General features: G+C 38.5%; 1 protein-coding gene across 26 annotated transcripts in view; it reads right to left on the bottom strand.

The window, feature by feature from the left end:
- Window positions 1–16122, bottom strand: part of PCCA (propionyl-CoA carboxylase subunit alpha) — a 409555-nt gene that overhangs the window by 219891 nt on the left and 173542 nt on the right. For all 26 annotated transcript variants that reach the window (XM_081548961.1, XM_081548973.1, XM_081548977.1 and 23 more), the window contains one exon: window positions 832–910. In XM_081548961.1, coding sequence (XP_081405087.1) covers window positions 832–910 — 79 coding nt within the window. The remainder of the gene's footprint in view (window positions 1–831; window positions 911–16122) is intronic.

Genomic DNA, 16122 nt, shown 5'->3' with positions numbered 1-16122 from the left:
GAGTAGAGAAAGGGCAGGAGAGGCAGCATTAGTGATAGTAATTCAGTGATTTTTTTTCATCCCTTTCCTTCAAAAAAATGACATAAATCTCTCTTACTGTCAAGCTTTGAATTATGTAATACAAATCTGAATAGAGTCCTCTAAAACTTGCAAGGACAGACAGTTGTTCAAAAAATTATTTTTCCACTCACCATGATGTTATCAATACATTAAGTTTTTAAAATTTTGTTTACAAAGTCTCTTTTGATTTCTGAAACTACTACTAAGAAACTGTTCAAATACATAACAGAGTACACTGCATATGAAGGACATACTATAATTTCAAATTCAAAAGGAAATATATTTCACACTATAAATTATATTGAAATACAGTAACACTATATAGATAACACTAAACTTATCAAAGTAGTTTCCGATTTTTACAGACATCAAAGGGAAGCAAATGAGTACTGAATAATAAAAAACAGATGAAATTACTACTGCTTTCAAATATATTAGATTCAAATCTTCAATCATATTCAGAATTAACTAGCCAAACATTAGCAATTTTTACCTAGAAGACAGAATCATGACTGTACTCTTTAAAAATACACTGTAAAAGATAATCCTTTATTAATGTTTGAAAAAGAAAACTTTCTATAATAGTATAATCACCAAAATATAAATAAGAAACTTTTCATTCTAATTTTAATTTTTCCCATCTAGAGGAGTAAAAATTAGATGATTGCTTTAATTATTCCATTATGCTTTTCGTATCTGTTTACTTGTCAGTTTAATAAAACTCCAGTAACTGCTATTTTCATCAAAAGTATACTTTGGACAGAATCTCACCTGGTCTCTTCATCATCCCAAGCGATCCGCATGCCCTTCCCACCACCGCCTGCTGAGGCCTTGATCATGACAGGGTAGCCTAACAGCAGGGAAGAATGAGACAGCAGTTCAGGCTTCGATCATCTGGATGCATGAACATGACAACTGACCACATGTTCAGTAACACAGAAGACAATAACTAATTTATTTAAAAGTTCCTTTCTTTAGTATCAGGAAAATAATGCCGGTGTAAGGATCTTACATATATTTTTTTAAATGAGTGTGATCATTTTTAAAAGAAAAAGACTATGTGTATCAATAAATGCAACATTTTCCCCAATAAGAAAACATAATTTGACAGTGGATTCCAAAAATGGAAGTAGATAGAGTATTAATTAACCAAAGATATAAGAAACAACTTATATGGCATTAAGGAAACACATACACACACACACAAACACATGCATTCCTTTTGATTCCCCCAAACTGCTGTTTGCAGGCATAACAAATTAAATTCCTTGTTTTCAAAAGTAATGATTTACAGGTACTTGAGGTATTTTCATCTGCAAAATTATAGGGAACCCCTGCAGTTTTTATCTTCAAGAACGACACGACGGCTCTGGGAAAAATCTAGCCATGGCTGTTCTATTATGACTGGAGCTGAGGAGGCAGGGCTTGCTGCCATCGTGAAGAAGCTACCAACCTCTACCATTCAGTCACCAGGGGATGAAATGCCTGGACGTGGGAATATTACGAAAATACAACGTCAGGCCCGAAACAGAGGACGCTTCCAGCCAAAGTTTTGTAAGAGAAAAGAATAAAACTGCTATGATTAAACAGGATTGAGTACTTAGAGTAGTTATAAAGTAAAATTTTTGACAGTATGAGTCATCTATGATGACTTATCAAGAAAAGCTGTGAAGTCTCTGTGTTTAGAGGGTTTCTGACAATAAGGTGGAGACACTCATGTCTGAGACGACTTGTCTGTGATCGTTTGTGAAGCAAGAAGAGGTCAGGGAGCCCTTCAAGGACTCCGCCTGCCCAGTGCTCCTCTATCAGCACTGCACTCTAGCCGCGGGATCTTTGAAGAAAGGGGCAGACAGGGCCAAGTGCCCAGACATTTGACCCCTAAACCACAAAACACCACTCTTAACTGCGACTTAGTTAAAATGGCTCTTGCTTCCTAAGTGTTTCATAATTAATTCAGCTTTAAAAGTTCAGATACTGGTTACACTTATGTGAGATAGATTCATGTGGGACAGCACTATAAAAGCAACACTAGCTGCAGTAAGAACAAGTAAGACGAATATGCTATTTTCACACAGGGAGCCTCCCTCTAATCTAGGAAGAAAGAGGCACAGTACCCCAGATAGTTCTATCAGTGGGAATTCAGAAAGGAATCATAGCAAAGAGAAAAGGGATAAAGAAAAGCATATTATATTGGGTTGGCCAAAAAGTTCATTCAGGTTTTTCCATAAGATATGATGGAGAAACCCAAATAAACTTTTTGGCCAACCCGACAGACAGGAGGCTTCCCATGTGGCGCTAGCGGTAAAGAACCTGCCCGCCAACACAGGAGACAGAAGGGACACAGGTTCGATCCCTGGGTTGGGAAGATTTCCTGGAGGAGGACATGGCAACCCAGTTCAGTATTCTTGCCTGGGAAATCTCACGGACAGAGGAGCCTGGCAGGCTCGAGTCTATGGGGTCGCAAAAAGTCAGACACGACAGAAACGACTTAACACACAGCACACAACAGATAGGGCTATTTATATAAGACTATGAAGGATAAGCAGGATATGAACACGTTAGGCAGGAAGAACAGAAACGAAACAGAGGTGCGGAAGCACAGGACAGGTTTAAGGAAGGACTGAAACAATCTGAAGTACAGAGTTTATCTGCAGGATGGCAGAGGAAAAGAGAACTGGACACATAAATTAGGTGCAAATTATCCTACACCCTTCTGCATTCTACAGATTCTGCTTGGGAGTAACAAGAACAGTATTTGTCTCTTAGCACTGCAGCCCCACAATGAATATCACATAAAGGAACTAGATTGAAATCAGTAAAGAAGAATTAGCTTGTTTCTGAGCACTGAAGAAACAATATCTAAAAATTAGAAACCAGCAGGCCTGAGATACCTTTTTAAAAACAACTTAAGGTCTTTATTATCCCCCCAAAAAACATGCTATCAATTCACCATCAAAAACTATTTATCCACGTGAACAGGAAACCACATGAAGAATGATATCCACACCCCATGTCTCTACTGTTTCCAGTTCCCGCTGAGGATTAGGAAATGTGCAGTTATTCTGATTCCAGTATTAATCTCATCTTAGTCATCTACTATAGATCCTGGACTATATAGGGATTTGTGAGGTTCGAAATAAGATTTGGAAATTTCCCTTGGTAACAAAGAACTAGATGGCAAAACACGACACATAAAATCATTTGTCAACAACAAATTATTTTATGTTCAGTGCTGTCGATGGCACCCCACTCCAGTACTCTTGCCTGGAGAATCCCAGGGGCGGAGGAGCCTGGTGGGCTGCCGTCTATGGGGTCACACAGAGTCGGACACGACTGAAGCGACTTAGCAGCAGCAGCAGCAGCTGTCGCTTCAGTCGTGTCTGACTCTTTGCGACCTCATGGACTGTAGCTCCCCAGGCTCCTCTGTCCATGGGATTATCCAGGCAAGAATACTAGAGTGAGTTGCCATGCCCTCCTCCAGGGGATCTTCCTGACCCAGGGATCAAACCCACATCTCTTATGCCTCCTGCATTGACAGGCAAGTTCTTAACCACTGACCCACCAGGGAAGCTCCCCTATTTTATGTTCAGAAGAGGTGAGACACTGTTAGGCAACGGGGTAATACATAATAAGACAATTGCAACATGGTGCCCCCAAAGGCGGAGAAGGCAATGGCAACCCGCTCCAGTACTCTCGCCTGGAAAATCCCATGGACGGAGGAGCCTGGTAGGCTGCAGTCCATGGGGTCGTGAAGAGTCAGACATGACTGAGCAACCTCACTTTCACTTTTCACTTTCATGCATTGGAGAAGGAAATGGCAACCCACTCCAGTGTTCTTGCCTGGAGAATACCAGGGACGGCAGAGCCTGGTGGGCTGCCGTTTATGGGGTCACACAGAGTCAGACACGACTGAAGCAACTTAGCAGCAGCAGCAGCCCCCAAAGGAGGCAATGCAGCAATAGACTTGTGAATACACATAACCCAGAAGAGAAGACTTCTTGACAAGAATTTAAGAAGCCAAATATTAAACAACTGAGAGACAGGAAGAAATTGGTAGAAGTTGGTGACATTACAGTCATGAACTCAATGTAATTTTTGAGCTATAACTGAAAATAATATAATAGTAAGGTATTCTACTCAAAGTCTTATGCCAAGTAAGTCATTAGATTTCGGACAGCATATATTTTTATGCTGTTACCATGCCATGGAGAAATGAGAACTAGCCACTTGAAAAGGAGGGAAAAGAATATTCCACACAGATGATATTAAATAATATCAAAAAGCTCAGTCCGTCATCCCCACTTTCTTATTGTGTCTGTGACTCTAATTAGGGTAAGTTATGGGGTGCCAGGAACTGGAAGAAAAAGGAAAAAAAACATTCAGTCAAAAGTTGGCATTCCCAGAAAAATCAGAAGTGATCAAGTTGATGGCTTGCAATCCCTCACTTTTTCCAGCCTGGGTATGAAATATCCACTAACGTTCTCTCACATTGTTTAATCCATTAGAGTACTTATTACTCTGTTCAACTTTTGTCTAGAACACATTTCTTTAAATTTATAATCTTTAGTTGACATACATTTGAAACAGAACAACCTTCCTTATCATAACAAAACAAAATTCTCCAAAGTTTATAAAAGGAGATGAATCTCCTGGTATGATAAGATTGCTTTAAAAACAACAACAACAAAAAAAACACCCCTCAGGTCCTAGTGCTCTTGGCAAATTTTTCCTCACCTTTACCATCCTCTCACTGGATGCCTGCCTGTGACTCTAAGTAAGGATGACTGACTGGGCTTCACTGGTGGCTCAGCAGTAAAGAATCCATCTGCCAACTCAAGAGACCCAAGAGTTGCAGGTCTGATCATCGGGAAAAGCCCCTGGAGAAGGAAATGGCAACCCACTTCAGTATTCTTGCCTGGAGAGGTCCATGGACAGGGAAGCCTGGAGGACTACAGTCCATAGGGTCGTAAAAGAGTCAGACACAACTTGGCGACTAAACCACCAGTAGAGAGACAGCTGTAACCCGGACTCAGCTGTCGATACAGAGAAAGAGAAAGGTCGAGCCTTGTATTAGAGGTAGAGTCAGTACAATGTGTAGACAGGATGTGGATGAAGGAAGTCTCTAGGGCTTGGTGCTTTCCCACTCTGTTATGAATCCCAAGCCTAACTGTTTTTCTTGACCAACACACTATGTTGAGCTACCCAAGACACACAGTACATAATCTATCCCCCTTTAAGCAAAACCTGCCCCTGTACAGAGTGGCATAATCTGATACTGTAAAGGTTGGTGAAATGACATCTTCATGATGTAAATATCATGAGTCATATAATAAAGAAGTTTATGTAGTTTTTCACCTATAGCTTCTTCAATAAAAATTTCATAGACTATAATGACTGATAGAGAAGGAAATGTAAAAAGAAAGGAAAAGTGATATATTTCTTGAGAAATGTCCGATTCCTAATTTGGTGGTGCTAACCAGAAATCTCCTAACAGAGCACCCTATTAGTACAGTTGGTCCCATCAAACTACAGAGAGGTCAGCAAAATTCTTTAATATATACATATGATCACTTCTCTCTCCTACCTAAAATGGTAAGGGTTTACATTGATGAGTAAGCCATACATGTAAGAACTGTGCATGCTAAGTCACTCCAGTCATGTCCAACTCTTCCTAGGATCAGGAACAAGGCAAGGATGTCTTTTCTTACCTTTCCTATTCAACATCTTACTACAGGTCCCAGCTTATGCAATAAGACAAGAAAAAGGTAAACAAATTGAGAAGGAAGAAATGTCATTAGCAGGGAATAAGATCATCTATGAAGAAAATCTCAAAGAATCAACCACCACCACTACCACCACCAAAAAAAAACCTCAAACAAACAAAAAACACCTTCTAAGATTAATGTAATTACAAGTTAAATTGCATTGCCACATACCAGCAATGGAAACACTTGAAATTAAAAACAATACCCCAAAGAATAAAACACTTAGGCATAAATCTACAAAATATGTATAGTATCTATATGCAGAAAACTACAAAATTCTGATGAATGAAATTAAGGAAGATCTAACTAAATAAAGGGAGAAAAATTCCACATGCATGAACTCAATATTGTTGAGATACCATTCTCCCCAAATTGATCTACAGATTCATAGCAATTCCAAGCAAAGTCCATTAGGCTATTTTGCATATATCAACAAACTGATTTTAACATTTATATACAAAAGAGACCTATAATGGCCAACAAAGTATTAAAAGAGGACAACAAATTCAAAAGACTGACATTACCCAACTTTAAGGCTTACTATAAAGCTACAGTAATAAAATCACCAAGATATTGGTAAAAGAATAGTCAAATCAATCAATGGAAAGCGTGGAAATAAACTCACACAAACACAGTCAATGATCTTTGACCAGAAAGCAAAACCAACTCAATAGAGAAAGAACAATCTCTTCAACAAATGTTGCTAGAACAACTGGAAATCCATGGGCAAAAAGTGAATCTAGACAAAGTCCTTCACATTTCACAAAAGTTAACCCAAAGTGGATTGTAGACCTAACTATATAATACTAAACAATAAAATGTCTAGAAGATAAATAAGAGAAAATTTAAGTGACCTTTAGTTTGGCAAAGATTAATGAATAGTCACTAACCATGTGAAAATATGCTCAACAGTGTTAAGGAAATACAAATCAAAATCACAATGAAATATAACTACATATCCATTAGAATGACTAAAACTAGAAAGACAATTAACGTCGTTTCGCATAAAATGAAGGAAGCAATGCTTTTTAAAAGAACAGAAATTATCTATACCTTAATTGCAGTGACATGTACTAAAATTCTCTAACCTATACACTTAAAATAGTTAAGATTTTATTCTTCATAAAGCATTCCTTCATAAAAATGATGTTTATGAAGGAGCTGGACAAAAAGAACAGACTGCCTACAAAGTAGTAACACAAATTAGACTGACAATTCTCTCTTCAATAGCTGCAGAGCACAATATAGTACAAATATTACAGCACTATGCTAACTGAAAACTACTATCAACCTAGATTTGCATATACATCAAGGTCATCTTTTAACAAGGAATGTGAATAGTCCCATCTAAACAAAAACTGAGTTAACTACCTGTAGAAACTTCCAAGGGGTAAATTCCAGGAAAAACAGAAATAATCCCATCTGTAAAGTCAGGGATGGAAGAAGGAACAATGAACAAAGAAAATAAATATTTGAGTAAAGGTACATCAATATTAGCTATTTATAGCCTCGTAACAATGTCTAATTAGTGGGGTAAAGAATTAAGGAAATAAAATACAAGAAAGCATATAAGAGGAAATCTTTGGTAGGAGAATAAACTGTAGATTGAATTTTAAAATAAGTGAACATTTTAAAAAGTTTAGGATACTGAAGAACACCTGAAGAACTATCTCCAAACTGAAATTTCTATAGTAAAACCTGAAATAGAAATAAGCATAAAATTTCTATCACAGTGGAAAGGAGTGTGGGGGGTGGGGGGGCAAAATGGAATAAAGAAGAGAAATTTTAAAGATAATCATTATCAAAAAGAAGTCATGAAAGGAGAAAAAGTAGAATCCAAGAAGTGGAACAAAAATAAAAAGAAGATAATATAAATAAATCAGAAAGTAGTAAATAAATGTACATTGACTGAAATTTATGGTTAAAAGACAGTGCCAGTCTTGAATAGAAAAAAGAAAAACATTAGTATATACACTTACAAGAGAGATACCTCAATCAATAGACTACTGGTTGACTGAAAAAAAAAAAAAAAAAGAAAGAACACAGGAAAACACCAAAATAACCTGGTTTAGGCATAACAATACTGATAAAATGAAATTAGAAAGCAAACTCAAAAAAAGCCACACATTTTGATAAAAAGTAAAATTACCCAAGAAGACACATTACACTGCTATATTACCCATTAACTTCCTGGCAAGCAAGAAAACATCACTAACCCACTCTCTCAAAAACTGATCAAATAGCCAAAAACATCAGAAGATCTGAACATCCCAATAGGCAGACTTGACCTATTGGTCATCTATAAAACATGGTCTACAAGAATGTGAAAATACACACTCTGTTCAGGCACACATGGAAGATGTATTTAAAGTGATTTACTCCTTGGCCATAAAGCAATTCTCATCAAATGAGAAAGTTTCTAAATAAGAAAGATGATATTCACTGATCAGAAAGCAATTAACTTAGAAATATAACAAAAAGTTGAAACTGTTTGTTAATGTATTCCTAAATAACCTGATTCAAAAATCATAACAGAACTCTGAAAATACTCAGAAATGAACAACTGTGGAAAATACATACTAAAATTATGAAACAGCTCTGTCCATCTCACCACTTTAGGACATTCTTCCAGCTGCTGGAAGTATCGTCAACCTAAAGCTGACTTGTCCTCAGATAGTATTACTCCTTCCAAGGGGCAGCCTGCACCCAAGGCTTAGTTAACATAGGTGTATAACAGTTCAATCTTATTGCCCCAATTTGAGACAGCTATCTAATATAAAAGACCAGCCAATACTGGGCTCCTCTGACAGCTCAGTTGGTAAAGAATCCGCTTACAATGCAGGAGACCTGGGTTTGATCCCTGGGTTGGGAAGATCCCCTGCAGAAGGGAAAGGCTATCCACTCCAGTATTTTGGCCTGCAGAATTCCATGGACTGTAAAGTCCATGGGGTCGCATAGAGTCACGACTGAGCGACTTTCACTTTTCCATATGCAGAGCCCTCTGTAGGAAGAGCTAAGGCCGTTGGTGAGTCTGAGTCTCAATTCAATTCAAATCCCCCTTCAGTCCACAATTTCTTTCACTCCCTCATGTGCATTGGTCCCAAGAATATTCCCCAATAAAATCCCAGGGTCTGTTTTAAGACAGGTATCAGTCTGTGACAGAGGAGCCATCTGGAAGGCTATTACAGTGATCTAGGCAAAAGATGACACTAGATTGAACAAATGGAACCACAGGATAAATGGAGAAAAGGGGATGAATTCAAGATTTAGAACATGATGACAATGATATACAAATTGCAAAACCGCACAACGCAATATAATAGTGAATGCTGAATTACAGAGAACTGCTGATCAAAATCGAGACCCCTCTACTTCCTGCCTCCATGATCCGTGCCACTGCAGGTGGTAGAACCTCTATCAGCCTCATACCTGGATGAGGCTGGCATAGAATAGAACTCCAATGCATCCCACAGTCTTACTATCTTTGCTGTTTAAGGTTACAGGGCAGGGGCAATAAAAATGTTTAACACTACAGCTCTGATAACGAATGATGGTTGCACAGACTCAAATAAGAATCACCACATTACCAAGTTTTCCAAGGAAATCTAATTCAATTCTACTAGGCAATTTGGCTGCCATGCAACACCTGGCTACACTGAAAAGTTCCTCCTGTGAAGACAAACATGGAGATAGTTCAAATTCAAACAATTTGGAAAAATAAATTCCATCATCAATGCGTTTCCCATATTGCTATTTGGTCATAATTTTCCACTTTTTTGTTGTTGCCTTTTAATTACAAGTTAGTTATAGTTACTTCAGTCATTATCAATTTAGTATTGGTATATCTTCAGAATAGCATACTTCAGACTGAAGTGATACATATTTATATTTTTCTAGAGGCCATAATTATCCAGTAACTAGAATGTAAACATACATGTGTTTCAGTCCAACTATGAATTATTCATATCTCTACTACTACTGCAGATGAACAAAATCTCTAAAAAAGGTACCTAGAGGTGATCCTTATTATCACTGAGTTTTTACCACTGGAAAATGAAAAAGTGTAAAGTGGGCAAAGGACATTTTGCCTTTCCAAAGACGGCTATGCAGACATGAAAGAACACATGGACATCCACACAAATACACTGAGTTTAAATAAGAATGAACCAGTAGTATACACATAAAGATTTAATCAAGCTGTGTTATAACCAGTACATAACAGTACTTGTTTAAATATGGCAAAGAGAGGCAATTAGCTTTTTTTTTTTCTTGGAAAAACTGATCTGGGCTACCTTTCCTCTACTCAGGCAAATAAAAAATACTAGATCCCTAACTCTGATTCAGGGATCAGAAATAAAGCATGGTTCAGTGTCTAGACTGGAGCAGAGTGAGCTGACAGAAAGATTCCAAACAACAACTAAAGGCTTAATGTCTTCACATTAGTGTCTGAACATTATGTAGAGTCTTTTGCAATAGAGTGATAGAAAAAAGAAAAGGTATGCAAGAACAAACAACAATAAAAAAGCAAGAGAGACACTGAGAACAAATATAACATGGTAAAATACGGAGAGAGAACTTGTGAAATAATGCTTAAACCCAAAGTGTGTATATAGGAGTAACGAAAGAAAATGTAAGGACCCAAAGGCAGTGGCACCCCACTCCAGTACTCTTGCCTGGAAAACCCCACGGACGGAGGAGCCTGGTAGGCTGCAGTCCATGGGGTCGCTAAGAGTCAGACACGACTGAGCGACTTCACTTTCACTTTTCCCTTTCATGCACTGGAGAAGGAAACGGCAACCCACTCCAGTGTTCTTGCCTGGAGAATCCCAGGGACGGCGGAGCCTGGTGGGCTGCCGTCTATGGAGTCCCACAGAGTCGGACACGACTGAAGCGACTTAGCAGCAGCAGCAGCAGCAACTGACTAAGGAAAGAGAGAAGGGATACAGAACACGGACTATCATTGTAACCTCAAATGACCACAGGACTTCAATAATACGAAAAGTGCAAAATAAACACCTCATTCTTTAATACTTTATGAGAATGAGAATAGTTTAATACCATTGTCTTCAACATAATTTTTCCTTAGGCATTTCTTAGTAAATCTCCTAATTAAATAAATGCATATTAAATATCTCTTCTACTGAGGACCAAATTGGAAAATGAATTAACAGGATGTTAAGATTGGGAAAAAGATACAAAGAAAGAAAAGATTTGAGGGCTTAGCTAAGTATTTCTATCCCTTGTTAGCATGAACAATTTGTTCTATATTAAAAAAAACAAGAGCAACTTTTTTAAACATTATACCATGCCAAAAGGAAAACTAGCCAAAGGAAAGGAAAAAATAGCCAGGGCAGAGGAGAAAAGACAATATAAATATAGTTCCTACATACTTATCAGAGACAGGGGCCAAGGTGATAGGAAGACTAATATCAAGAAGAAATTTATGGGAGAGCCTAACCTGCAGAGAACGTAAGATATAACATCATAGGTTAGTGTGAAGCCAAGAAGGTTCATTAAAAGACTCTCATACGTTTGAATCTTAAAACTTCCATTACTACTACCTAATGAATCCAAGGACAGCCTACATGGATTGACATGCTACAGTCATTAACTATCACATACTAAGTTTACTTAAATAATCCTAGCTATTTTTTCTCTTTTTAGTTACCTGTTAGCTGAGAGTTTAAACTGGCTTACTTAATATTGCTACTCTTCCCAGATATCTCCATTACAAACTTGGAGACGAAGGCGGGGCGGGCGGGGAATGAGAAAAAATATTGTCCAATCATGATCTAGAAATACTATGAAAAAAAAAAAACTTTAAAATGTGTGTCTACTTATTTCATTTCCATACTTATATAGACATCCCTATTTGGATTCATTCACTGCATAACCATTCACTGAATACATACTTATGTGATGATCACTGTTTTTAAGTACTAGAAATCTCCCACATTGCAGGCAGATTCTTTACCGTCTGAGCCACCAGGGAAGTCCAAGAATACTCGAGAGGGTAGCCTATCCCTTCTCCAGCAAATCTTCCTGACCCAGGAATTGAACCGGGGACTTCTGCACGGCAGGCTGATTCTTTACCAGCTGGGCTATCAGGCAAGCCACCAGAAATACAAAGTATTACAAATACAAACTAACCCATGGTCAATTTTACTATAAAATACTAAGCAAATGAACATAAAACAATCATTTTCAAAGAAAGAATTTACTTAATGCAGAGAAAATCCCACACTATTTTAAGAGAAGAGCAACCCATCAAGGTAACTGATTACAAGAGACAAGAGAATGTTTCCATATCAAACTAAATCCTGGGATTCCACAGGGAAAGGAACAAACTTTATGAGATACTGTTCTAGCTTGACACTATTTTCTCTTTTCCATTTAAAATTTACAATTCAATTCTTTATAACTCAATCATTCACTCTTCCTATTAACAGAGAATTACTTGGAAAAATGTGTATACTTCTACCATTGGGTACAGTGTCCTATATTTATCTATAAAGTTTCATTGGTTTAAACTGTTAAGATCTTTACTTCCTTATTGATCCTCTCTGTGGATGTTCTACTCATTATTTAAACTGTACTACTGAAGTCCCCAACTATCATTGTACAACTATCTATTTCTCTTTTCAAATCTGTCAATATTTACTTCATATATTTTCGGTATCAGCTGTTTGGTGCATATATGTTTATAACAGTCAATACATAGTGTCTTTTACCTCTTTTGACAGTTTTAGACTTAAAGTCTATTTTGTCTGATAGACAAACTATATTTTAGTATAGCCACTCCAGATCTCTTTTGATTACTATTTGCATGGGATATCTATTTCTATCCTTTTGCTTTCAATCTATCTCTGTGTCTAGATCTAAAGTGAGTTTCTTAGAGACAGCATATAGTTGGATGTGTTTTTATCCATTCTGCCAATATCTGCCACAGTGAGATATCATTTCACACATACTAGGATGGCCATAATATTAAAAAAAAAAACAAAAAACCCAGAAAATAACAAGTTTTGTCAAGGATGGGAAGAAATTGGAAACCTCAGTGGGAATGTAAGATGATCCAGCCACTGGGGAAAACAGATTGGCAGTTCCTCAAAAAGGTAACCATAGAATTACCACGTAAACCAGCAATTCTACAACTAGGTATATACCAAGATAGTTGAAAACAGATACACAAACATGCATAGATATGCATATTCAGAGCAGCACTATCTACAACAGTCAGTATATGGAAACAACCCAAACGTCCATCCTCGACTAAATGAATAAACAAAATGTACTATACACACACAATGGAATATTATTTGGGCTTCCCTGGTAGCTTAGCTGGTAACGAATCCACCTGCAATGCAGGAGACCGCAGATTGATTCCTGGGTTGGGAAGATCCCCTGAAGAAGGGAACGGCTACCCACTCCCAGTATTCAGGAACAGGATGGAATATTATTTGGTCATAAAAAGAATGAAGTACCAAAATACATATAGAGGAACTTTGAAAATATAACTCTAAGTGAACACAGAAGGTCATATGTTTCATGATTCAATTTATATGAAATATCCAGAATAGATAAATCCATTGAAAGCAAACTGGTGATTGCCAAGGGGCTGGTATATAAGGAGTCACTATTATTGGATAGCTGGGGAGGAAATCACAACCCACTCCAGCATTCTTGCCTGGAGAATTCCATGGACAAAGGAGCCTGGTGGGCTACAGTCCATGGGGTTAAAAAAGACTCGAACGTGACTGAGCACATGTCCTCGTGTATACACACCCACATTAATGAATACAGAGTTTCTTTTGGGGGTACTGAAAATGTTCTGGCATTAGAGTGGTAGATGGTGGTGGTGTTCAGTCACTCAGTCATGTCTGCCTCGTTGAGACCCCATGAACTGCAGCACGTCAGGCCTCCCTGTCCTTCATCATCTCCCGGAGCTTGCTCAAACTCATATCCATTGAGTTGGGGATGCCATCCAATCATCTTGTCCTCTGTCATCCCCTCCTCCTCCTGCCTTCAATCTTCCCTAGCCTCAGGGTCTTCTCTGATGAGTCCACTCTTCCTATCAGGTGGCTAAAGTATTGGAGCTTCAGCTTCAGCATCAGTCCTTCCAATGAATATTCAGGACTGATTTCCTTTAGGATGGACTGGTTGGATCTCCTTACAGGAGAAAAAGAAAGATAATCCAATTTGAATGCAGAGTGCCAAAGAATAGCAAGGAGAGATAAGAAAGCCTTCCTCAGCAAACAGTGCAAAAGAAATAGAGGAAAACAATAGAATGGGAAAGACTAGAGATCGCTTCAAGAAAATTAGAGACACTAAGGGAACATGTCATGCAAAGGTGGGCTCAATAAAGGACAGAAATGGTATGGACCTAACAGAAGCAGAAGATATTAAGAAGAGGTGGCAAGAATACACAGAAGAACTATACAAAAAAGATCTTCAAGACCCAGATAATCACGACGGTACGATCACTCACCTAGAGCCAGACATCCTCGAATGTGAAGTCAAGTGGGCCTTAGGAAGCATCACTACAAACAAAGCTAGTGGAGGTGATGGAATTCCAGTTGAGCTATTTCAAATTGTAAAACATGATGCTGTGAAAGTGCTGCACCCAATATGCCAGCAATTTGGGAAACTCAGCAGTGGCCACAGGACTAGAAAAGGTCAGTTTTCATTCCAATCCCAAAGAAAGGCAATGCCAAAGAATGCTCAAACTACTGCACAATTGCACTCACCTCACATGCTAGTAAAGTACTGCTCAAAATTCTCCAAGCCAGGCTTCAGCAGCACGTAAACCGTGAACTTCCAGTTGTTCAAGGTGGATTTAGATAAGGCAAAGGAACCAGAGATTGAATTGCCAACATCCCTTGGATCATAGAAAAGGCAAGAGAATTCCAGGAAAACATCTATTTCTGCTTTATTGACTATGCCAAAGACTTTGGCTGTGTGGATCACCACAAACTGTGGAAAATTGTGAAAGAGAGGGGAATACCAGACCACCCGACCTGCCTGAGAAATCTGTATGCAGGTCAGAAAACAACAGTTAGAACTGGACATGGAACAACAGACTGGTTCCAAATCGGGGAATATGTCAAGGCTGTATATTGTCAGCCTGCTTATTTAATTTATATGCAGAGTACATCATGAGAAACGCTGGGCTGGATGAAGCATAAACGGGAATCAAGATTGCTAGGAAAAATATCAATAACCTCAGATATACAGATGACACCACCCTTATGTCAGAAAGCAAAGAACTAAAGAACCTCTGGATGAAGTGAAAGAGGGGAGTGAAAAAGTCATCTTAAAGCTCACACTCAGAAAACTAAGATCATGGCAACTGGTCCCATCACTTCATGGCAAATAGATGGGGGAACAGTGGAAACAGTGACAAACTTTATTTTGGGGGCTCCAAAATCACTGCAGATGGTGACTGCAGCCATGAAATTAAAAGACGCTTACTCCTTGGAAGGAAAGTTATGATCAACCTAGTAAAAGACGCTTACTCCTTGGAAGGAAAGTTATGATCAACCTAGACAGCATATTGAAAAGCAGAGACTTTACTCTGCCAACAAAGGTCTGTCTAGTCAAGGCTATGGTTTTTCCAGTAGTTATGTATGGATGTGAGTATTGGACAATAAAGAAAGCTGAGCGCCGAAGAATTGATGTTTTTGAACTATGGTGTTGGAGAAGACTCTTGAGAGTCCCTTGGACTACAAGGAGATCCAAACAGTCCATCCTAAAGGAAATCAGTCCTAAATATTCATTGGAAGGACTGATGCTGAAGCTGAAGCTCCAATACTTTGGCCACCTGATGCGAAGAACTGACTCACTTGAAAAGACCCTGATGCTGGGAAAGATTGAAGGTGGGAGCAGAAGGGGACGACAGAGGATGAGATGGTTGGATGGCATCACCGACACAATGGCCGTGAGTTTGAGTAAACTCCGGGAGTTGGTGATGGACAGGGAGGCCTGGTGTGCTGCAGTCCATGGGATCACAAAGAGTCAAACACAACTGAATGACTGAACTGAACTGAATATTTGGTGTAAAAATTGAGAACAGGTTGTCTCTAAACCTGGTTGTGGGAGGAGTGAGGACTGACAACGACTGAGTATGAGGGAACTTTCTAGGGTGACAGTAATGTTCAACATCTTGGTGGTGTGTGGGGTATGCATATATCAAAATCAGCAAATACACACTTCAGATGTGTTCATGTTACTGTATACAAAGTTTGCCTTAATATAACCAAACTGTACACACATACTGAATTAAGTTAATGACATGTAT

The sequence above is a fragment of the Giraffa tippelskirchi genome, chromosome 12 (assembly GCF_054371585.1).
Source record: "Giraffa tippelskirchi isolate mGirTip1 chromosome 12, T2T-mGirTip1v1.2.pri, whole genome shotgun sequence".
NCBI classification, from domain to species: Eukaryota; Metazoa; Chordata; class Mammalia; order Artiodactyla; family Giraffidae; genus Giraffa; species Giraffa tippelskirchi.
This window is presented reverse-complemented; position numbering and strand designations above follow the sequence as displayed.